This window comes from Leucoraja erinacea, chromosome 12 (assembly GCF_028641065.1).
Source record: "Leucoraja erinacea ecotype New England chromosome 12, Leri_hhj_1, whole genome shotgun sequence".
In the NCBI taxonomy this organism is placed as follows: domain Eukaryota; kingdom Metazoa; phylum Chordata; class Chondrichthyes; order Rajiformes; family Rajidae; genus Leucoraja; species Leucoraja erinaceus.
The window spans coordinates 1,779,204-1,803,853 of record NC_073388.1 but is presented as its reverse complement, the minus strand read 5'-3'; the positions used below and the strand labels follow the sequence as shown (position 1 = coordinate 1,803,853).

General features: G+C 41.7%; 1 protein-coding gene across 4 annotated transcripts in view; it reads right to left on the bottom strand.

Moving 5' to 3' along the window:
- The window catches only part of klhl13 (kelch-like family member 13), a 166,380-nt gene that overhangs the window by 36,779 nt on the left and 104,951 nt on the right, over positions 1-24,650 (bottom strand). The window contains exon 1 of one of the 4 annotated variants that reach the window (XM_055643442.1): positions 24,150-24,626. The exons of the other annotated variants lie outside the window; for them this stretch is intronic. Within the exon in view, the coding sequence (XP_055499417.1) occupies positions 24,150-24,244 (95 nt within the window). The 5' untranslated portion in view covers positions 24,245-24,626. Of the gene's footprint in view, positions 1-24,149; positions 24,627-24,650 lie in introns of those variants that run through there. 4 annotated transcript variants of the gene reach the window in all.

The following is a 24,650-nucleotide window of genomic DNA, read 5'->3' as shown; positions in this document are numbered from 1 at the left end:
CACAAAATTTCATTCATGTTTTTCAATAAGCAAAAAGAAAAACGTTAACAATCACATCTTGATTTTATTGCTGTGCATGAAAATAATACCATGGACTCCACAGATAGGTTTACTGTTCTCTTGTAAAGTATGACATTAATTAGACATGCTGATTTAATGGAACAGCAAAAAGTGAAGGACAATGGATCATGCATTGCATTTCCAAGGGACAACAGGTTATACATTTTGCTTCCAACAGATGTGTTACACATTTTATGCAATGTACAAAATATTGCAAAATAGCACGAAAAAGACCCTTCGGCCCAACTCGTCCATGCTGACCAAGTTGGCTGACAGAACAACTCCCACCTACCCTATATGCCTGGCTCATATCCCTCCAAACCTTTCGTATTCAAGTACCTGCCTGTGACATAGAGACATTTGGTCAGAAGCCCTTCGGCCCAACTTGTCCAGGCTGACCAGGATGCCCCATCTAACTGTTTTTAAAATATTGTAATATGTAATTAATTTCTATATTCTTTAATTTCTTTAATTCTGAGGCTATAACTAGTCCTAGACTCTTCCGCTTATTGTGTTCAGTTCTGGGCACCGTGTTATAGGAAAGATGTTGTCAAGCTGGAAAGGGTACAGAGGAGATTTACGATGATGTTGCCAGGACTAGAAGGTTTGAGCTGTAGGCAGAGGTTGAGAAGGCTAGCACTCTATACCTTGGAGCGCAAGATTAAACGAGCTGTCAGTGAAAATAGTTGAGGCAGAGACTATCCCAATGTTTAGGAAACAGTTAGAGAGATACATGGATAGGACAGGTTTGGAAGGATATGGGCCAAACGCAGGCAGGTGGGACTAGTGTAGATGGGACATGTTAGCCGGTGTGGGCAAGTAGGGCTGAAGTCCCTGTTTCCACACTGTATCACTCTGACTCTAGTGGGAACATCTTCTCCACATCCACTCCATCCAAGCCTTTCACTATTCTGTACGTTTCAATGAAGTCCCACCCTCATTCTTCTAAACTCCAGCGAGTACAGGCCCAATCCTGCCAAATGCTCATCATATGTTAACCCACTAATTTCTGGGATCATTCTTGTAAAACTCCTCTGGACCCTGTCCAGAGCCAGGACATCCTTCCTCAGATATGGTGCCCAAAACTGCTCACAATATTCCAATTGCGGCCAGACCAGCGCCTTATAGAGCCTCAGCATTACATCCCTGTTTTTTTTATACAAGCCCTCTTGAAATAAATGCTAGCATTGCATTTGCTTTCTTTACTACCGATTCAATTTACAGATTAACCTTTTGGAAATCCTGCACCAGCACTCCCAAGTCCCTATGTACCTCAGTTTTATGGATTCTCTCCCCATTTAGAAAATAATCCACACTTTTATTCCTACCACACTTTGCTACACCATATTTCATCTGCCACTTCTCTGCCCACTCTCCCAACCTATCCAAGTCCTGCTTTCTCTACACTACCTGCCCCTCCACCTATTATAGTATCATCTGCAAACTTGGCCACAAAGGCTTCAATCCTTTCATCCAAATCATTAATATACAATGTGAAGAGCAGCGGCCCCAGCACCGACCCCTACAGAACTCCGCTGGTCACTGGCAGCCAACCAGAAAAAGCCCATTCAGCTTCACCTTATGTCAAACATTCCAGATCTGGTGGCATCCTCTTGAATCTTTTTGTACCCTTTCCAGTTTAATGACATCCTTCCTATGAGAGGACAACTTGAACTCCACATAACACTCCAAACTGTTATTTGTAAACCCCACATTTTTACCACAATTCCAATAAGGAATAAATTGGTTGTAAAATGTCATAAAAGGAGCTATGCAGATATAATATTTTTTATTCCATTCGTAGGTCCTTCTTTACATCATTAACTACATTTTTACTTGTTTCCTTTTGTCTTAAATTGGTGACTGCATAACACTGTTCTGACAGGACTCTAGATAAGCTGATTAAAATTACAATCTAAATGAAGCATAAATTTTGAAGATCAACTGTGTTATTGAAAATAGACACAAAAAGCTGGAGTAACTCAGCGGGACTGGCAGCATCTGAATGAAAGATATGCAAGAAACTAAGGATGATAAGGGAAATAGGCCATTGCTAGCTGTTTGTAGGGTGAAAATGAGAAGTTAGTGTGAGCTGGGTGGGGGAGGGATAGAGAGGGGGAATGCCGGGGCTACCTGAAGTAAGATAAATCAATATTCATACCACTGGGCTGAAAGCTGCCCAAGCGAAATATGAGATGCGGTTCCTCCAATTTGCGTTTAGCCTCACTGACCTCAATGCAGGAAACCGAGGACAGAAAGGTCTGTGTAGGAATGGGAAGAAGAATTAAAGTGTCCAGCAACTGGGAGGTCAGGTTGGTTCAGGCGGGCTGAGTGAAGGTGTTCTGCGAAACGATCGCCCAGTCTGCGTTTGGTCTCGCCGATGTATAAGAGTCCACATCTTGAACAACGGATACAGTAGATGAGGTTGGAGGAGGTGCAAGTGAACCTCTACCTAACCTGAAAGGACTGTCGGGGTCCCTGGACAGGGTCGAGGGGGGGTATAGCAACAGGTGTTGCATCTTATACATTTGCTGGGGAAGGTACCTGGGGAGGGGGTGATTTGGGTGGGAAGGGATGAGTTAACCAGGGAGTTGCGGAGGGAATGGTCTCTGTGGAAGGCGGAAAGGTGTAAGGAGATGGGAAAATGTAGCTAATGGTGGGATCCCATTTGAGGTGGCAGAAATTTTGGAGGATTATGTGGTGTATGTGGCGGCTGATGGGGTTGAAGGTATGGACTAGGGGGAATCTGTCTCTGTTGCGATTAGGGGGATGGGGAGTAAGGGCGGAGCTGCGGGGTACCGAAGAGTCACGAGTGAGGGCCTCATCTATGATGTTCTGTTAGTGAAAAGCAGTTCTGCACTGCGTTCATTGGATTGCCTAAGATGTGAAAACAATGGAGAGAAAACAGCTATTTAATTTTACCTGTAGCAGTGAACATCAAGAATGCTGGTTCTGAAGAACCAGAGGCAACAATTCTAAAACATTATACATTAGAAGTATTTCCTTCTTGTTCAATATTACAAGTATGAAGGGGATTACTGAAATGAATAATTTTAGTACTGGCAGCAGCACTGCAGATTACTACGTGTGGCCATGAATATGAGCATGATGTCAGTGCTTTCATGTGCCACCACTTTAGATAGTTAGCAAATATTTATGGCACTGGGTCGTACACCCTGGAAGCCACAAGGAGATAATCCTCTTGGATAAGAGTAGGACTAAACGGTCTGCAGAGACCCATTCTGGACAAGTGGACTGGGCCAACACAATCTAGCCCAGTATTGTGCCTAGAAAAGTCTCCATGGTATGTGGAAAAGTACAACAGTATGTAAACAGTATAACATCCAAAATTTCTACGCATTGAAGAAAATCAAAGGCATGCCAATGTAAAAAAAAGTATAAATCCTGTTATGCAGCAGACATGTTTTTGTACATTAAATGCTTTTTCCAGCACAATGAACCATCTTTGAAAGTATAAGACTGCAAGTGAAGCATCTAGATATCATGATCTCATAGAAACATAGAAAATAGGTGCAGTAGGCCATTCGGCCCTTCGAGCCTGCACCGCCATTCAATATAACCATGTCTCAATGAAGACGACATGGCCAGTAATTCTGTTCAGAAGCGAATATGCATAGTGAATGATGCTCACCTTGCCTGATCACTAAACACATCAGTGTTCATTATATTTACATATAGGCTTACATTTACGTGCAGCAATGAGGAACATAACTGCTCTGTCAAAGGTACTGCTTTTCTCTATTGAGATTTTATCTGCTTTTGCAAGAGGACATAATACACGGTTTCATTGCATTGTGACAAATCCAACAATCCCCCATCCCATTCAGAGAATCATTTTGTGCCCGTGTATTTTTTCCATCCTCGAACCAAAGTGATTTGATGTTCCATAAGATATAGATCAGCCATCATGTTATGAAAACAGGACATTCTCGGGGCTGAAGAGTCTATTCTAGTTCCCATGTTTCTATTTGCTCTGCCCACCAGCAGCCACTTACTCTCTTGCTTATCTCAACAGCCACAAATAGGCATTCACTGTCCACATTGGGAGCAGTCTTTGTCTGTATTTGCAGGACTTCTGCTGTGCTTTGTTCTCAACCACATCAATAAGATGCCAACATTTAATGAACAAGTGGCACAGCAAAAACATTCAATCCTCTTGGTAACCCAATTATCAGTACTTTGTAAAGCATCTTCAAGGTCATAGAATATCATTTCATTACATTAGCATTCTATTTGTCTGGCTAATTGGCATTTCCCCAGCATGTTTATTACACAATAATAAATGTTGACAGGTACGATGATGCACTTGCTTTCTGGTGAGATCGTGCATCTACAATCTCAACTAATATTTTTTGATTCTCTTCATTTTTAATTCCATCCGTCATTATGCTTCCAATATGCATTTGCACATATTTTGCAATATAAAATATATGCCACATTTTAAAATATTAAATACCTTTGGTATAATTACATCAATTTTGACAGCAGAGGCGCAGCAGTAGAGTTGCTGCCATACAGCATTAAAGACCCGGGTTTGATCCTGACTATGGGTGCTGTCTGCCTCCAAAGACGTGCAGGTTTGTAGGTTAATTGGCTTCTGTAATTTTTAAATTGCCCCTAGTCAGCAGAATAGTGCTTGGGTATGGGGTTGGTTGGCGTGGACTCGGTGGGCCGAAGGATCGGTTTTCACTCTGTATCTCTAAAGTCTAAACCTGTATAAGCATGTTTCTTCAACCTAACTTTTTGAATCATACATTCTTTCAGAAACCCAGGTTCTTGCAAAAACCTTGTACTTTCCATAAATGTATTGGACAGGTTGGTCAATGAGAGGTAACCCAATTATTTTGGAGGCTTTCATAGAGCTTTGAGCAAGGTGCTCCTTCCAGTGTGCTTATGGACACAATAGGGTCATAGTCATAGTGCATGGAAACAGGCCCTTCGGCGCAATATTTCCATGCAAACCAAGAAACTCCATCTAAGCAGGTCCTGTTTGCCAGCATTTGGTCCACATTCCTCTAAATCTTTCCCATCCATGTACATATCCAAGGGTCTTTTAAATGTTGCAATTGTATCTGCCTCAACTGCCTCCATTTGGCAGCTCCTCCCACATACACACCAACCTCTAGTTCCAGTATTTGTGAAGGCATGCAGAATCAGGGCTTTTCTACCATCGGGCTGAGCCAGCGAAACGATCGGCCAGTCTGCGTTTGGTCTCGCCGATGTATAAGAGTCTACACCTTGAATAACGGATAACTTAGATGAGGTTGGAGGAGGTGCAAGTGAACCTCTGCCTAACCTGAAAGGACTGTCGGGGTCCCTGGACAGAGTTGAGGAAATCTGTTATAAAGAGGTCCATAATAATGGGGGTTGACTGTATAGGCAGTGCACAGGCTGGAAATACACAAAACAAATCTCTATGAACATTTCCCTGCAAAGCATTGTGTACACGCTTCAACATGGAGTCCTCAACATTTCCTGACTGAAGTGCCAGTCACTTGTATTTCTTATTGACATCTTTTAAAATCTGACTGTAGACGAACATTTAGCATTTGGAAGTTGAAATCAAAACATTAGAAATTCATTCATCTGGTACGTTATGTGGATGGATTATTACGCACTACATAACAGGACAGGCAGCATCTCTGGAGGGAAGGAATGGGTGACGTTTCGGGTCGAGTCCCTTGTTAAGAAAGGGTCTCGACCCGAAATGTCACCCATTCCTTCTCTCCAGAGAAGCTGCCTGCCCCGCTGAGTTACTCCAGCTTTTTGTGTCTATCTTCGGTTTAAACCAGCATCTGCAGTTCCTTCCTGCACATTATGCACTACATGATTGGATCAGGCTGTAAAACTGATCCCCAAATCACAGTGGGAACTCCCAGCATGTAGGATACAATTCAACTTTGAATCATGTACTTCCATCTAGACATTGCTACCATGCATGAAGCATGATGACAATGCATTGGTGACTTCTATCCAGTTGCAACACCCAGTTGACATCGCACCTGAGAAACTAGATGTGCAATTCATATCCAAAGTGAAGCATACGCAGGATACAAGGATTTACTTGCAGGGATAAAAAAAAGAAAATGCTAGAGATACTCAAAGGTCAAGCAGCATCTATGGGGAAAGAAACATAGTTGTTTAGTATGTGTAAGAAGGAACTGCAGATGTTGGTTTAAACCGAAGATAGACACAAAACGCTGGAGTATCTCAGCGGCCTGCAGCATCTCTGGAGAGAAGGAATGGGTGACGTTTTGGGTCGAGACCCTCTTCAGACAGTTGTTTTGTATCCTATTTAACAGTTACAGATGTTAACAACGGGATAAAACCCCACACTCATGCTTCTTGAAGAGATCTAAGTCAGCGTTGAGTTATTTGTAGAAATGAAGGGCACTATCACTGTGAGCTTGTAAACCTCTGTACCCCTCCAGGCAAGGTGTGTGTATGTGTGCTGCCTTTGCAACTTTACAGTGCACAAATGTGAGACATCAAGGACACTCTCCACGCAAAAAAAAGGTATTTGTCCTATTCTCCTTAAACAAAGTGGTGGACCTTGCCAGGATTGCAGGCTTCCTGAAGATCCATAGACCAACCAACCATGTTCATGCAATGCTCAGGGATCCTCATGCAAACCCAGAGCTTGTTCAACAATAGCAGTCGATTGTAAAGACACAACCCTTGCCTGTTTAAGAACCAAGGGATGAACATGGCAGTAGATAGGTGACAGTTAGGTCCTCCAGATAGCGTTAAAGCATCTCTCCTAACCCTGTGGTTCTCCTAACCCTGAGATTCATTTGAAGGCCTGTTAACCAGGCCAATCACAATGATACAATCTGTACCCTCAATGCACAGAGAGCAAATCAACATTTGGATTCAAAATGTTAAGTAACTTAGTACAGCACACAAGCGTGCAGCACAGGAGATTTGTAAACTTCCCCCGATCATTCAACAACACTGCCACTGCTCATTCTCCCAATAGAAATAGTCCCAAATTACCATTGATCAGAAAATCACCAGTATCAGCCTGATAATTACTGTGGTTACAAGTGAATTCTGGAGGCTAGATAGGCTGCCTAGAGAGGTGCTCCATTTCTAACTTTGCAAAGTATTAAACTATTTCCAAAGCTCATGTCAGGTCAAGTTTTTTACAGCTCCAAAAATATTGAACAATACTCTTCAGTACTCTCCATGAGTAAAGCCCCGAGGCTAATGACAATTTTTGTTCAATACCAACCACAAAAACAAAAGGATGGGAATTGTAGAATAATACCATCATTTGCAATTGTTCTTATGCATTCCCTTGGTGCCTGCCTCAGACTACTGACCTTACACCGTGCTCACCCCTTACTCCATGGTTTCCCGTTGAAACAGGTGTGGTATAGACGGGGCTAATAGTTTAATGCAAACAGCTCAAAGTTTGGATGGCTTCTGACTGCATTCTCTCACCACAGACAGCAATCTAAACGACAGGCAACAACTTTGAGGGCATTGTCAAAATGGGAGAATAGAAGGAAATACAAGGAGCTGCAGATGCTGGTTTAGAAAATAAAGATACAAAGTGCTGAAGTAACTCAGTGGGTCAAGCAGCATCTCTGGAGAACATGGATTAATGACGTTTCAAATTGGGAGCATTCTCCAGTCCGAAGTTGCTGAAGAATAAATCACTCCAGTGTCATCATAGTTTCAAAATTGCTGGAAATAACAGGTTCAATAAAGAAACAAATGTATAAGGAAGTAACTGGAGTTTCCAGTGGATCACTTGTCTGGCTGGTGCTTCCAATGGAAGCTTCCATCATCTGCTACATGATGGATGGATTTAGGAGAATCAAAATGAAGCTGTCACCAATTTAATTGTGAAAAGAATGGCTCCAGTGTCCACACAAGGCTACATGCATGATCCAAGCGCATTCCAGCTTTCAGGCAACAAATGATGCCCTAATCAAGTCAACGTGTTACGTTTGCCTATATATCATCCATCATGGTCCACATCTAGCTCATCTGTAGTAACCATCTTGTCTACCAGGTATCATCTAGCCTCCCGTTGCTCCTTTGCCTCTTTGTAGTCTAGCAATATATAAAATAAATCCTGCCTCTATGCAATGTGTCGGAATAAGCTCCAGGATTCCACATTCTTTAAAGATTTCTGATTAACGCACGGCAAGCTGGAGTATTTATGAATTGGATTAACTATGAATGGCACAGCTAAACACATTAAAGTACGGCAAAGATTTGAACTTCATGGTTGCCAGGATTTTAATGCATTACAGCTGGTAGAATAATGATATCCAACATTGAAATCTCAAAGGGATGCCCAAGACACCTTCTGATTTTCTCCTGAACAATGTTATTCCGAGGAGCAGGTTTTAACCAAATTACATGGACAGAAGAGTTTTAAAGCTAGAATGCTGCAGTGAGTTGGTTTACTTTTGTTCATGTCTATTCACCTCCTCTCCCCCTACCAACCCTCACAGTCCCTCAGATCCACATCAGCTGGTCTCCTCTCCATCCACAAGTCTAACCTCCGCAGTTTTGGGGACAGAGCCTTCTCCAGGGCAGCTCCCAGGCTCTGGAACTCCCTCCCCCAACTGATCTGCAATTCCGTGTCCCTCACCATCTTCCAGTCCCGCCTCAAGACCCATCTCTTCACCTCTGCCTATCCTTAGCCCCACGTGCCGTCCCTTTTCATCTGTGCTTTAATTTGCCTCATACTGTGTTTTGTATTGACTTCTGTATTTACTTTGTGTACTAGTCATGTCTCTACTATTTATTTCATTCCCCTTACATGTTTTTCCTCTACCTGCTAAATTTTTGTAAGGTGTCCTTGAGACTCTTGAAAGGCGCCCATAAATAAAATGTATTATTATTATTATTTATATTTAGCAGAACTGCTTATACAAAAAAAATGTAATTCGGCAAAGCTTGAAGCAGTTTTCCTGATGTTTCTCACCACATGCACTTCCAAAAGATAACTGCATCTTAAAAGCTTCATGGCTTCTATTTGCTGTGATGATTACTACAGGTGCAAACCAATCTTGATGACAAAAATACCATGATCAGGTCTTCACGTCTGTTGTGAAGGATGAAACTTCCTTTCCTTGTGTCCGAAGCTACTCTACTATACACTACCACCCCAGAAATAAGCAGTAGTGAAGCAACTTCTCCAATCAGACAGCTGCATAATGATGGAATTTTTGTCTTCAATTTGAAATGTTCTTTTCATTAATACAGCCTTTCCCCTTTTTTTTGCATAGTAAAACTCCCTATGCGGCAAGTTAACTTGGACACTGCACACGATGAAGATTTGAATTTCATGGACACAAAGGCTTTTAATGATTTACAGCTGATTGCTTAATGAAATACACCAATTTGTTGCTGAAATTACAAACAATGTTAACTCTGAGGAATCATAGTATGTAATCATGACTTATAGCCAGATTACACTAACCTAGGGTTACCAATTTTGCACATTTGAGAGGTATCTGCACTTTAACCACGTTTTAGTCCCTGCTACCATTGATCCAGATGGTCTATAATCACAGTTCTCTATGCTCTCAAGAATGATTGTAGGCTATCACAAATAGCCCTCCATCTCCAATATTTTGCTTCAACTTAAGAAACAAAGATATATACAGGAGATGGATAACATTCCCAACCATGTATCTCTAGAAATTCAGTAATTTCCATGCAGGAAATCAATTTTAATCTCAAGGCGACCCTGGAGAGATAATAAATATACCAATCAAAGAACGGTCACAAATAAACAATGGCTTAGAAACATAGAAAACAGGTGCAGGAGTAGGCCATTCCGCCCTTCAAGCCAGCACCGCCATTCAATATGATCATGGCTGATCATCCAAAATCAGTACCCAATGATTCCCTTATGCCTAAGTGCCAAATCTAACTCTCTCTAGAAAACATCCAGTGAATTGGCCTCCACTGCCTGCTGTAGAAGAGAATTCCACAGATTCACAACTCTCTGGGTGAAAAAGTTTTTCCTCATCTCAGTCCTAAATAGCCTACCCCTTATTCTTCAACTGTAACCCCTGGTTCTGGACTCCCCCAACATCGGGAACATTTTTCCTCCATCTACCCTGTCCCTCTCATTCTTCTAAATTCCAGCAAATACAAGTCCAATCGACCCATTCTTTCATCATATGTCAGTCCCGCCATCCCGGGAATTAACCACGTGAACATATGCTGCACTCCCTCAATAGCAATCATGTCCTTCCTCAAATTAGGAGAACAAAATTGCACACAATACTCCAGGTGCAGTCTCACCAAGTACAACTGCAGTAGGACCTCCTTGTTCCTAAACTCAAATCCTCTCGCAATGTAGGTCAACATGCCATTAGCTTTCTTCACTGCCTGCTGTACCTGCATGCTTACTTTCAGTGACTGATGTACAAGCATACCCAGGTCTCGTTGCACCTCCCCTTTTCCTAATCTGACACCATTCAGATAATAATCTGCCTTCCTGTTCTTGTCACCAAAGTGGATAACCTCATATTTATCCACATTGTACTGCATCTGCCATGCATCTGCCCACTCACCCAACCTATCCAAGTCACCCTGTAGCCTCATAGCATTCTTCTCACAGCTCACACTGCCACCCAGCTTTGTGTCATCCGCAAACTTGGAGATGTTACATTTAATTCCCTCGTCTAAATCGTTAATATATATTGTAAACATCTGGGGTCTCAGCACCGAGCCTTGCGCACCCCACTAATCACTGCCTGCCATTCTGAAAAGGGGGATCATGACAGAGGCCTCCTCGTGGCACGCCCCGGAAACGACGACACGATGCACTCTGTGATGCGTCGGGCGACCAATTATGTCAACATGTTGGATGACGACAGAAGCTAACAGCGCGCTATACGTTGTCTCACACACGAGCTAACGATTCTGAAAAGGACCAGTTAATTCCTACTGTTTCCTGTCTGCCAACCAGTTCTCTATCCATGTCAATACCCTACCCCCAACACAATGTGCTCTAATTTTGCACACTAATCTCTTGTGTGGGACCATGTCAAAGACTTTTTGAAAGTCCAAATACACCACATCCACTGGCTCTTCCATAACCATTCTACTTGTTACACCCTCAAAAAATTCCAGAAGAATAGCCAAGCATGATTTCCCCTTCATAAATCCATGCTGACTTTGACCGATCCCGTTAATTTTTTTCAGTTCTCACCATTCATCACAGAAAATCAGAGCTCAGGATAAAGTATTAGATATTTTTACTGTGCTTCCATTAAACCAATCTATCTATGCATATGCACATTCAATAAATCCATCCATAATGAACTCAGTAAAATGGTGGTGACAAACACATGGCCCCAGTATTTCTCTTTCTCCACAATAAATCTTATGGGCCTGTCCCACTTTGGTGATTTTTCAGGCGACTGTCAAGTTAGAGGAAGAGGAGCCAGAGATACTCGGCAGTGAAGCTCGGCGGACATTAACATTACCGGTCGGTTATCCTTGGTTCTGAAAACTACTACTTACGTTCTTTTTTTCCCAATGAGCCAATGAAATTCACAGGTCAGCACCGGCTACAACTTACAAGAACATACGAGAACCTTCGACCTCCTGGCAACCCACTAGGACTTTCTGGCGACCCACCTACGGCACGAGAATTCTCGCTACTCTCCATGGCGGCTTCATTCTAGTCGCCGCTAATTTTTCAATATGTTTCAGAATGCGGGAACTCCTCACGACCATGGAGACGACTCCCCGGCAACCACCCGCGAACATGTGGCGACTGCACAGTCTCCTGCAGTCGCCTAAAAAGTCGCCTAAGTAGGACAGGCCCATTATTTATTCAGCTCAACCTAAAACACCAGTTCCACCAACACCAATATTCAAATTTTAATGAGTGAAGCAAGAAAGTCACCTGATAGCAAACCTGATTAAGTCAAGTCAAGTCACTTTTATTTCTATAGCACATTTTTCGGGTGCCCGTCAGGAGTCTCGCTGCGGCGTTTTGGACCAGTTGCAGGCGAGACAGGGAAGATTGGCTGATGCCAGTGTAAAAGGAGTTGCAGTAATCGAGGTGGGAGGAGATAAATGTGTGGATGATCTTTTCGAGGTCGTCAAACTGGAGGAATTGTTTTATTTTAGCTATTGTCCGAAGCTGGAAGAAGCTAGCTTTTACCACGGCATTGACATGTTTGTCAAATTTCAATGCCGAGTCAAATATCACGCCAAGGTTTTTGACGTGAGGTTTGAGTAATGGGGTAAGGCTTCCAAGGTTGCCTGCTATCGTTTTGATTAAGTCCCCCCTTTCCGAGCCTTCAAGAAATATTAGATGTATAAATGGAAGGTCGCTACTATTGGGTGGCAATATTAGTATAAACTTTAAATCAGCACAGATCTGAACATTCTGTTGGAGTGAATTTTGACTTTGAATTGGTTGGCCATTCTAGCAGCAAATTTCAAAGATATCTATTCTTGCACAGTCATTACACTTGTACTTGTGTGTGATTGAGTTCATGTATATGATTTTAATGGATTGTAGGCAAAACAGAGAATTTAACTGTCTGGGTACGTGACAATAAAGTACCACTGAATCACTGAAATCAAAAATTTGTGTAAACTGTAACCATTATTTATCTGGACCTGAGAATAAGGAGGAGGAGGAGGAGGTATGTTCTTCTAAAATAGGAGTCCTAAAAGAGGAATCCACTAAATTTTTCAAGACACACCTTCACAAAAAGACCTTTCCTTTCATCAAAGACACAAACCAATTCCTATGATAATGATCAGGTTTACTGGTTTTCATACTAAAAAGGGATGTTTACCTGAAACGCAGAAATGCTTTGAAACACTGAACACATTTTACGTTGCTCATAGTAACAAGGTGGTGAGCACAGCACTCTATGTTGAAGCTGGTCTGGATCTGTTGATGGCAGGGAAGTGTTCTGGGAAACTAGGCCTTGGTGCAATGCAACACACATCAAAAGTAATTTTGATTGTCATAAACATCACGACCAATTAAATGAAATCAGAGACCATGCAAATCCCAGAATAAACCAAAGCAAACTATCTGAGAAGAATGTTCAAGAAGGAACTGCAGATGCTGGAAGATCGAAGGTACACAAAAATGCTGGAGAAACTCAGCGGGTGCAGCAGAATCTATGGAGCGAAGGAAATAGGCGACGTTTCGGGCCAAAACCTTTCTTCAAACTGATGGGGGGGGGGGAGAAGGAAGGAAAAAGGGAGGAGGAGGAGCCCGAGGGCGGGGGGATGGGAGGAGACAGCTCGAGGGTTAAGGAAGAGGAGGAGACAGCAAGGGCTAGCAAAACTGGGAGAATTCAACGTTGATGCCATCCGGACGCAAGCAACCCAGGCGGAATATGAGGTGCTGTTCCTCCAATTTCCGGTGTTGCTCACTCTGGCAATGGAGGAGACCCAGGACAGAGAGGTCGCATTGGGAATGGGAGGGGGAGTTGAAGTGCTGAGCCACCGGGAGTTCAGGTAGGTTATTGCGGACTGAGCGGAGGTATTCGGCGAAACGAACACTATCTGAGAAGAATGTTCTAATTTTTGGCAGCTTGTTGACAACTTCAACAAAACATAGGGGATCTGAGGGATTTTCCAACAAATTATCTTTGACAATGTATATCCGAAGATGCATTGAGAAATGAATATACATGATGGTATTGCTTGACGGATGCACAGGCATTTCAGCTGCACCATTTTTTATCCACTGCACAGTTAGTAAACACAATCTCCACACAAATAGAAAACTGGTCTCAGATGGAAAAGAAAAAAATCATTAGGGCACCAATAATGAGATTAAAGTAAATGTGCAAACTGCAGTTTCACTTCTTGAAAATATTTCTTTAAGAACATTGACATGAAGGATATGAAAACATTTATTTATAACATTGCTTATGTGGACACTATTTACAGGACTACGGTACTTGATAGTTATCGCGTACAACTCCATGCAGTAGATACAATTATCCACTTTGACAAGGGTGGTTCCTTGAGTGAATAATTTAAATTTGCATATAATCCTACACAAGTGCAATTTAAGAACTAGTTTAATTGCTGAAAATGGACTGTTATGTTCCGCTATAATAGGGGGAACACTGATAGGGAGAGCACTGATGTGCCTTCCCGAGCCCCCATTTGCCGTGATGGTATTTCAGTCACAGTCACAGTCACAGAGGCCGACGTCAGAAGATCCTTCAGGGGGGTGAACCCTCAGAAAGTGCCTGGACCTGATGGTGTACCCGGTCGTGTTCTAAAAAACCTGTGCGGACCAACTGGCTGGAGTTTATACGGACATTTTCAACCTCTCACTTCTGAGGTCTGATGTCTGAGGTTCCCACTTGCTTTAAAAGGGCATCAATAATACCAGTGCCCAAGAAGAGCAAGGTGAGGTGCCTCAATGACTATCGACCTGTAGCACTAACATCTGTGGTGATGAAGCGCTTTGAGAGGTTGATCATGGCGCATATCAACTCCTACCTCGAGAAGAACCTCGACCCACTGCAGTTCACTTACCGCCACAACAGATCAACGGTGGATGCAATCTCACTGGCCCTCCACTCCGTTCTGGACCACTTGGACAACAAAAACACATATGCCAGGCTGTTATTCATAGACTACAGCTCGACATTTAATACCATCATCCCCTCCAAGCTGGATACCAAGTTCTCAGATCTGGGTCTCTGCGCATCCCTCTGCAATTGGATCCTCGACTTCCTCATCCACAGACCACAGTCTGTCCGTATTGGTGGAAATGTGTCATCCTCGTTAACAATCAGCACGGGAGCACCTCAAGGCTGCGTGCTCAGCCCTCTGCTGACCTCATACTATACTCATGACTGTGTAACCGGACATAGTGAGAACATCAAGTTTGCCGACGACACCACTATTGTGGGATGAATCACTGATGGTGATGAGTCAGAGTATAGAAGTGAGATCGACCGATTGACCAAATGGTGCCAGCACAATAACCTGGCTCTCAACACCAGCAAAACCAAGGAACTGATTGTGGACTTTGGAAGGGGTAGGATAGGGACCCACAATCCCATTTATATCAACGGGCCAATGGTGGAAAGGGTCAAGAACTTCAAATTCCTGGACGTGCATATTTCCGAAGATCTTTCCTGGTCCCAGCACACTGATGCAATCATAAGGAAGGCACATCAGCGCCTCTATTTCCTGAGAAGATTACGGAGAGTCGGTATGTCAAGGAAGACTCTCTCAAACTTCTACAGGTGCACTGTAGAGAGCATACTAACTGGTTGCATCGCGGCTTGGTTCGGTAACTTGAACGTCAAGGAGCGGAAAAGAATGCAGAAAGTTGTGACCACTGCCCAGTCCATCACCGGCTCTGACCTCCTCACCATCGAAGGGATCTATCGCAGTCGCTGCCTCAAAAAGGCTGCCAGCATCATCAAAGACCCACACCATCCTGGCCACACACTCATCTCTCCGTTGCCATCGGGAAGAAGGTACAGGAGCCTGAAATCTGGAACATCCAGGTTCAGGAACAGTTTCTTCCCCACAGCCATCAGGCTATTAAACTCACCATCAAACAATCTCTGAACTATAACAGCCTATTGTACTTTATCTGTTTATTTATTGTGTATATATATATATGGTCTATGGTATATAGACACACTAAACATTTATCTCCTGTTCTGTATTATGTTTACATATTCCTTTGTGCTGCAGCAAGCAAGAATTTCATTGTCCTATCTGGGACACATGACAATAAACTCTCTTGACTTGACGTTTCGCTGAATACCTTTCTACCTGTCTTGGCCTACACAATCTCCCAGTTACCAAAAACTTTTAGCTCCCTTACCCATACTGACCTTTCTGTCCTGGGCCTCATCCATTGTCAGAGTGAGGCCAAACAGCACCTCATATTTTGCTTGCTTATGGGCTTCTTGCAAGTTAAATTTAATTTTCAGTTGGTGCACTAAAAGATTCATGTTATTTTTCTGAAATTGTAACAAAACCAAATTCTTGTTTTCAGTAGAAATATGGAACTGCAGATACTGGTTTACAAAAGACACAAAGTGTTGGAATAACTCAGTGAATCACGCAGCAACTCTGGAGAACATGGATAGGTATAGTTTCAGGTTGGGACTGTTCTTCAGACTCCTAGAGAGCATGGCTGGGTGAGTTTGAAGAAACTCCATCTTATACATGTTCTCCACAGATGCTGCACAGATACTCATTTTGTTTTTTCTACATTGGTAAGCAGTTGTGCACTCCCACATCAGAATCCATGAAGAACAAGTGATAATACCAATCCATTATAACTGAGCACAGGATAATTAGCGTATAGAACATATATTTTGAATTGGTGACGTTGACAAGCCGTTATGTCGATAGATTTTCCATGGGCCCAGCATTGTTGCTATAATGGGCACTATTGGTTTTTTATGCTCTTTTCATTCTTTACTGATCTCATTTTTGCTTGGCATTAGGAGTTTGCAACCTAATGAAGCAATCCATTAACGCCTTGACTGAACTTTCCTGAGTATACTGGTAATGGGAAAAATTTAGACACAAGAAATTGCAGATACTGGTTGACAAAAAAAATACACTAACTGCTGGAGTAACTCAGCAGGTCAGGCAGCATCTCTATGGAACAATGAGGTTTTGGGTCGTGTCCCTAATTTGAATGGGCAACATTTGTTTATCTCACTAAGTGAGATTGTCATAACTTTAATCAATCAGAAGCACTGCCATATTTAGAGAGGGCAACATCTCACAGGGTTTGACATCTCTTTTACCAATCTCAATGAATGTAAAGTAGGAAGCAAAGTTCCTCCACTTAGTAATCCTGATGTATGAATCAATAAATTTCATTTGCCAATGTGGCTTTAATGAAGTGTATAGTCTTCTTCGTTCCTTATTGTGGTTTCTAATTAATATGTAGGTAAGCTGGGGTTTTTTTGCATATGGAGTCATTTAGTATGTTGGTGTATTTAGTTAGATAATTGGTTTTGGGCTTAGTTTTCTTAGTTGAGTGTTTATCCTCGAGTTATAGAACAAGTACTTTGTGTTTTAATTGGAATCTGTTATAATATGAAAATATTTAAGCAACGTTAAATGAGCACAATCATCTCATCCATTCAACAAAATTGATTACTATATCCATTACACTGATGTATTACCGGGTTAACCGACAGCCCAGGACTGACGGGACATCGGCTCGGAGCAGTGGCGGCCCAGGCTTACAGCCAGCGTGGAGAAGAAGCACTAACTCCACTGCTCCGGGCCGGTATCCCGTCAGTCCAGGCTCACCCCGGACATCACCGGCCACCCCCGGACAGGGATGGACACTCGGGGAGGGGACGTGGATGGTCCAATGGCAATTCAACAGCGCTTGCAGCGCCTGAGACCCGGGCTCGAACCTGACTAGGGATGAAACGCAGGTCTGTATACATGCAGCAGCACAGTTGCCGAGAATGTTTATCATGACTGACCTTTGACAAATTCCATGATTTCTTATGGTTTTTGGAATACTGGAATACCCACTTCACCCCAAATTCTTAACAACTCCCCCCAGATTCTAACAGGTCTACAAATCTCAAATTATATTGTTGTTTCTTCAGTGTTCTTGAATTTCCTACTAATAGTACTTGGGAATATTTCATCATTGGGACTGCAGTAATACAAGCAGAGGATTTGCTAAAATCTATCAAGTAATGTTGAGTAAAAGTGTTAACAGTGGAGTCCTTCATTCCATTCAAAAATGAAACATTATACAGTGTAGGAAGGAACTGTAGATGCTGGTTTACACCGAAGAAAGACACAAAATGCTGGAGTAACTCAGCGGGACAGGCAGCATGTCTGAGAGAAGGAATGGGTGACCTTTTGGGTCGAGACCCTTCTTCAGACTCCCAAAATTATGCTATCATGCTAACATCAAATGAAAGTGCTATAGTGGAAAGAGTGATTCTTCAAAATTTGATTAGGAGCAGAATTTTACTATTATAAAGAAGCACAGTTAAATAAAAATAGCTAAGTAATATAACTTGACGAGAGGTTCCTTCAAGAAAATTAAGCACCACGCATTTTATGCTTGTTTGATTTGTGCATTTTTTAAATAACGTGCTTAATACCAAAGCTTGATTTACATGTTCGTATTTTCAGAATAACACGCTCAAATATTTTGCTGACAGCGTAGTTGTGTATATTTTTAATTTACACATTTTTGAATTACCGACCGCTTTTCAAGCACGCAACTCCCACGTTAAACGTGAGGTGTCTGTATTGATTTGATCAACTTCCATCCAGCAGGCCACTGAAGTAGACACCAGGAATCTTGAATATAAACACAAAGTGCTGGAGGAAACATCGCCTGTCCATTCCCTCCACAGATGCTGCTTGACCCAGCAGCATAATGGCCCAGCTGTAGAGTTGTTGCCCGGGCTCCATCCTGACTACGGGTACTGCCTGCATGGAGTTTTATGTTCTTACTGTGATCACGTGGGTTTCTCCGGGTGCTCTGGTTTCCTCCCACATTTCAAAGACGTGTGTGGTTGTAGGTTAAATTTCCTCTATAAATTGCCCCTAATGTGTGGGGCACAGAACTAGTGTATGGGTGATTGTTGGCCAGCCTGGACTCGGGTTGGCTGAGGGGCCTGTTCCATGCTGTATCTCTAAACTAAAGACCCACTGCGTTCCTCCAGCATTGTGTTTTGAACTACATTAGAGACACTGGCTCTACATATGCTATCCTTTTTAAGGCCTTATTGGGTATTTATATTCTGTTGGCGGCATAGACCTCCAATAGTCCTCACAGAAATTACCTGTTTTCTGTACAATAAAATAAATCCAATGTCATCAGTCGTCTTTAGAAGAAATGATGAAGATCCTCAGCAGAAAGGTGACAAACAGTTCATGTCTGATAAACCCATGAGGAAGCATTCGCTGTCAGTGGATTAACTTTACTAATTTGAGTTCAATGTAAGATCATTTTTCCATTTGATCATGACAGAGCTCCAGTTCCTAGCAATACAGGTTTCTCTCTAACTTCTTTCCCCCAAAGATTCCAATTATTGCAAGGGTCTGAATATAAAATGCATGGTTTATTCAAATATGACTGTTTTTGAGTGCATTCTCTTCTTTCTCTTTCTAAACCACTCCATCAAGTCAATTTTTTGACCAAATTCTAGAGGCCCTTATCTCTTAGTCATGAGAAATTCTAGATGTTCTATCTATTATTTCAACATAACTATTTTAACACCTGCAATGCTCATTCATGAGGGTTTATTTTTTCACTATTCTACTTTGATGTCAGCGTCGATGTCAGCTATTATTATTCCAACAGCATATCAGTGAGACAAACTGGGGCATTTAGGGTACCAAATTGCTTCAAGATAAATGGATCTCTCCATCACACAATCACACAATGAGAAATTGAATTTACTAAGTACCACAGGTGCTCCCTAATTTATGGCAAAGGTTCTGTTTCAGAGGACTGTTCGTAATCCACACAGTTCACAAGTCGGAAATGCAGCTGTGAATCGAGATCACGCACGGCAGGAGATGCCTGCAGCCCTACAGCAGCCGGCAAATCCATCTTGCCCATCTCCCAAACACTTGTTCATAAGACAGGGAGGACCTGCAGTGAGAACAGTTCGTGCCAAAAAAACACCGTAATTCACTGCTTTTACTAAATTTGGTCATTTTATATGCAAATTTGATTTCAAGGCAGTCAGGATTGCTATTTCTCAGACAAACACCACTAGAAGATATTCCATTACGTATAGATACATTCATCCATGTGTATACATGTGATTTCAGATGTCCTTCACATTTGTTCCAGGATTCTTCTGTTGCATGTAGCTGGTTATAAATTAATCATAGATCACACCTTTGCTCAGTCCATCTGGGCCTATGTGATTGCCAAAGCACTAACTTCCCTTCCCATTCACACACTGACCTTTCTGTCCTGGGCCTCCTCCACTGTCAGAGTGATGCCAAATGCAAATTGGAAGAAACAACCTTATATTTCGTTTGGGCAACTCACAATCCAGCGGTATGATTATTGATTTCTCCAATTTTAAGTAACCCTTGCATCCGCTCTCCTTCCATCCCCCACCCTTGCCGTCGTACTAGTTTCACTCTCGTCATGTTATGTTTCACTGTCTGTATAACTCGTTATCACCTAGCCCACAGCCAACAATGGACCATTGTAGTCTCTGCCTTTCCTTCATCATTGTTACTTTTTGCATATCTTTCATTCATTTGTTCTATCTCTATAAACACAGACTGTATCTCTCATTTCTCTTTCCCCTGGCTTTCACTGTAGAATTCTTGACCCGAAACGTCACATGTTCCTTTTCTCCAGAGATGCTGCCTGACAAGCTGAATTACCCCTAATTCTTGTGTCCATCTTCAGTTTAAACCAGCATCTGCAGTTCCTTCCTACACATGGATCCATATAGCACAGGAACAGGCCCTTCTGCCCACAATGTTCGTGCTACACAAGTCCTCACACTGAATTAAAAAACTTATTGCTCGTTTACCACTCTTCTTAAATACATGAAAAACAGACATATAAATTGTTGGTGAACTCATTGATTTCAGTCAGGAACATTAGTAGAAACACTGGCACACACCAAGGATGGTGTCATGAATCATATAACCATATTTCAAATACTGTTGATCTAGTAGAAAAAGCATACCACTTACAAAAGTACCGAAAATGGGCCATTTTACTGTCCCAGTTGCTCTGTTCTCCGTTCAGGCAGTTCACAGCTAATAGTTTCTCAGATCTAATTATCTGGTTTTGATCTCAATTTCATCACAGTCCTGTACAACAAACTATTTCCACCATGGCCTTAGTCACATGATTCAACAGGAAGCAGCCTTTCAAAATCGCATGACCCCGAGTTCTACAACCCTATTTCAGTGACTTCCTGGTTTCACCCGCAAATGCACAAGATCTAATTTTAAGCTGTGTTTTGAGAAATTCTAACGAGAAATAAAATCTACTATCTTAACCTTTCATCGTTTTAAAACCTTCATTAGAAGAAGCCACCAAATGTCTAAACAGAAAAGGATACAAGTTAAGTTTTTACAAGAGGTCCTAGATGACACTAAAAAAGGGACCACATCACCCTGATTCTGGCCTCTCTCCACTGTGCGGTTCCGAATAAATTCCAAGATCCTTCTTTATGTCTACAGAGCCCTTAACGGGCTTGCCCTCACCTACATCAAAAGTCTGCTTACCCACCACACCACCTCCAGGTCTCTCAGATCGGCCGACTTGGGGTTACTGAATATTCCGCGGTCTAGGCATAAGCTCAGGGGCGACCGCGCCTTTGCGGTTGCAGCTCCTAGACTGTGGAACAGCATCCCCCTTCCCATCAGAACTGCCCCCTTCATTGACTTAAAACTCATCTTTACTCTCAAGCCTTTCTTGACGTCCTCTGAGGGAGGGCTATATGTATGTATTTACGTATGCACTTAATCTATGAACCAATGTTGTATAACATTAGTACCTCCCCAATGTAAAGTACTTTGGCCAACGAGAGTTGTTTTTTTAAATGTGCTATAGAAATAAAAGTGACTATCCTAATGAATCTATGCCTAATGAAGTCTGCACAAATGAGTAATTACTTCCTCCATTTGAAACACCTGCACTCTTGACAAGGGTCAATACTACATGAAACCGTATGATTTTTTTTAACCAAGCACATTTCTGAGTAGTTTATGTACACTGCTGTTTAATAGCTCCACTGTCAGACTGACAGTGTACAGATTTCTTGAAGCCAAAGTGATTGACCTTACAATTCCCCATATCGAATGCCATTTTCAGTCGTTTTGCCCATCCAATCTATTTTCTTTTATAACTTCACGCTCCATTTTATGTGCAGATTAGTTAACACTCAAAAGTATGAGTGAAATAACTTGCCTATGCTTAATATCAAACATATATTGATGTTATATTTAAACTGCAGCACTATGTTCACTATTACTGGCTTGTAATCCTGTGTGCCATTTTGCTTTTTTTCCCACTTTCTTTCCTGTCTGAGTTATTTTTCCATTCCCAGTGGGTTCCAGCAATAAACCCACAGAGTCACCGCAGTGTTACTAATAATGGAGGGAAGAGATAGTAGACAAATATTTAAATTGATGCAATGTAAATTAAACATAACTGGCTTACCCCACACCCACTCCCCATGGAAATTGATGCATAACCCAGAGTTGCCCCGTGTTGCCTTGCTCATAGTAGAATGTATGGCACAAGAATAAAGAACAAATTAGAAGACCTGTGAGAGAAACCTCTTCGATGATTTATAACAGAATGGAATAAATCACTGCATTGAATTTATGATTTTGTACCTATTTTGTCTCTTGAGGGTTTCAGTACAAAATGGAAGTGTTTCTGTGCAATATGCATTCAAAAAGATGTTGTTATCTCCCAATGGGTAAATAGATTACATAATACAATATTCAGACAGGAGAGCTTCACAAGTCTGTGGACAATAATAAAAATACACACGAAGGTCATTCAACATCCTCATGCACACCAATTCAGCTTCGTTTTCAGTGATCACTTCTTAGTTTTTTTGAATTGCATGAATCTCATATTTTTGTTGTTTCTGGTTGGGTTTTAACAAGGTGCCTGAATTGTATGGGCATGTTCTTGGAAAACCTGAGACTTCCACCCTGACCTTCAAAGGTCAAACCCATGGCTTGTTTCCTGGTACACCAGAGCCATCAGCTAGCAGCACAAATAACGGACAATTCATATGTTGCACACTCCCGTCAACTTGGTTTGAATGAAAAGGTAATTGATATGTTTATTCCCAAGGGATTCCATTCAATGGTTTTCCCATGTGGAAACCTGTGTTCTGATTGGACTTATGGAAGGAAAAGGAAGCCAAATAAAATTGAATTGACTAAATTGTACACAGATACACCGTTGTGACATCTGTCAAGAGAGAAGAATATGAACCACATAATAATAAAGGTCTTATTGTTGTGAGTGAAATCCACACAGGCACCAATTTTACTTTGGTCAGGCAAAATTTAATCAAAAATATTTAAATCCAGCAATACCTACACTAACAATTTATAGCAATTCACAACATTTCTAAGGAAGTCTATATTACGACATGCAATTTACCAACAAGCCTAGATCAATAAATTCTTCCCCTACATTTCCAAGGAGCATAATTGTAAATGAGTAATCGTGCACAAGAACAGAAGAATTATTTAACTAAATAAATTGTTCAAATTAACCATGGATTTATTTTTGATGCAATCTGAACTATATCAAACCAAATAGAAACAAAACAATGATACATTGGAGAAACTAGCTTTGCACCTATTATTCACTGCTGATACCAAGTTGAGGCAAAGTCACCTAATTTCCCTACAGAGCTCTCACTGCCTTTACATTTAAAGCCAGAAATGGAAGCTGAGCCAGGGGTTTACAAGTAATTATTTTATACTTCGCCATGACCTCGTTACACCTCTACCTTTAAATGTGAAATAAATATCAAATGAAAGAAATTTGTTACCTGATTTTTTTTTTTACAAGCACCAATTTTTAATGTGAAAATTGTTTAAAGGAAACTCATTCAGAGAGATGCCGTAACTTGAGTTCTCGCATGCGCACGTGCTAAAGCAGCAATATACAACGTGTCATAAGATGAGTAAGGATAAAAAAAGATTCAACAATTAAACCAGGACACCTGGTGGCATTTTGTGGTAAAATAAAAACAAAATGACAAAATGCAGATGTAGAGGTAAATAACAGCGACACTGAAATAAAGGCACTGTTGCAATAAATGATCAAGTGTCAGATGCTGCACGATGCAGCACACTTCAAATGCAGTCATTTCATACATTTAGCCTTAACCTTAAATGGTATACGGCAGCATAAATGCTCACAAAAAAAGCATTACGTGCATGCAGAACATACAATCTAATACATTTTGGTTGTCAGGACAGATCCATCAACCCAGTAATTAATGCTAGAAACTACATTAATGAATAATTCAGGTTACACCACAGAGCACCCCCTTGCAAAATCAAACGTTTTCGAAAGCTGGCATTTGCAAACTTACATGTATGCCGGACTCAATGTTGTCCTAGATGGCTTAAGCATAGAAACTGGGAATTTCCAGTTAGTGGTGTTGCTCGTTTTCCATTTCAATGGCATGTTGTTATAAAAGGTATTAAGATTCCAGAGACAAGCATTTCCAAAACAGACTTAAATCTATGAGCTCCATACCAGACAAGACTAATTCACAGTGGCTGCTGCTTAGAGCACGTGAATAATTCTGGCACTGCTCTTAAGGTAATGTTTTTGATTGCTGTATTTATTGAGACAGGGTTGAAAAACATTTTCTTTTCCCCCCGATTCCTTTGTCTCCCTGAATGCACAAGATATGTTTTCTATCGTGCTAACTCAACAACAGTGCCTCTGTGTTCACGCGAAGCTCCGATGCAACACACAGACCGATTGTCGGGAGCAGCAGATCAGGGCTTTGTTTACCAGCGCACAGCCAGAAGAGGATAAGGCTGCAATAGCAGTACTACCTGTACAATGCTCTGCAATGAAGCAG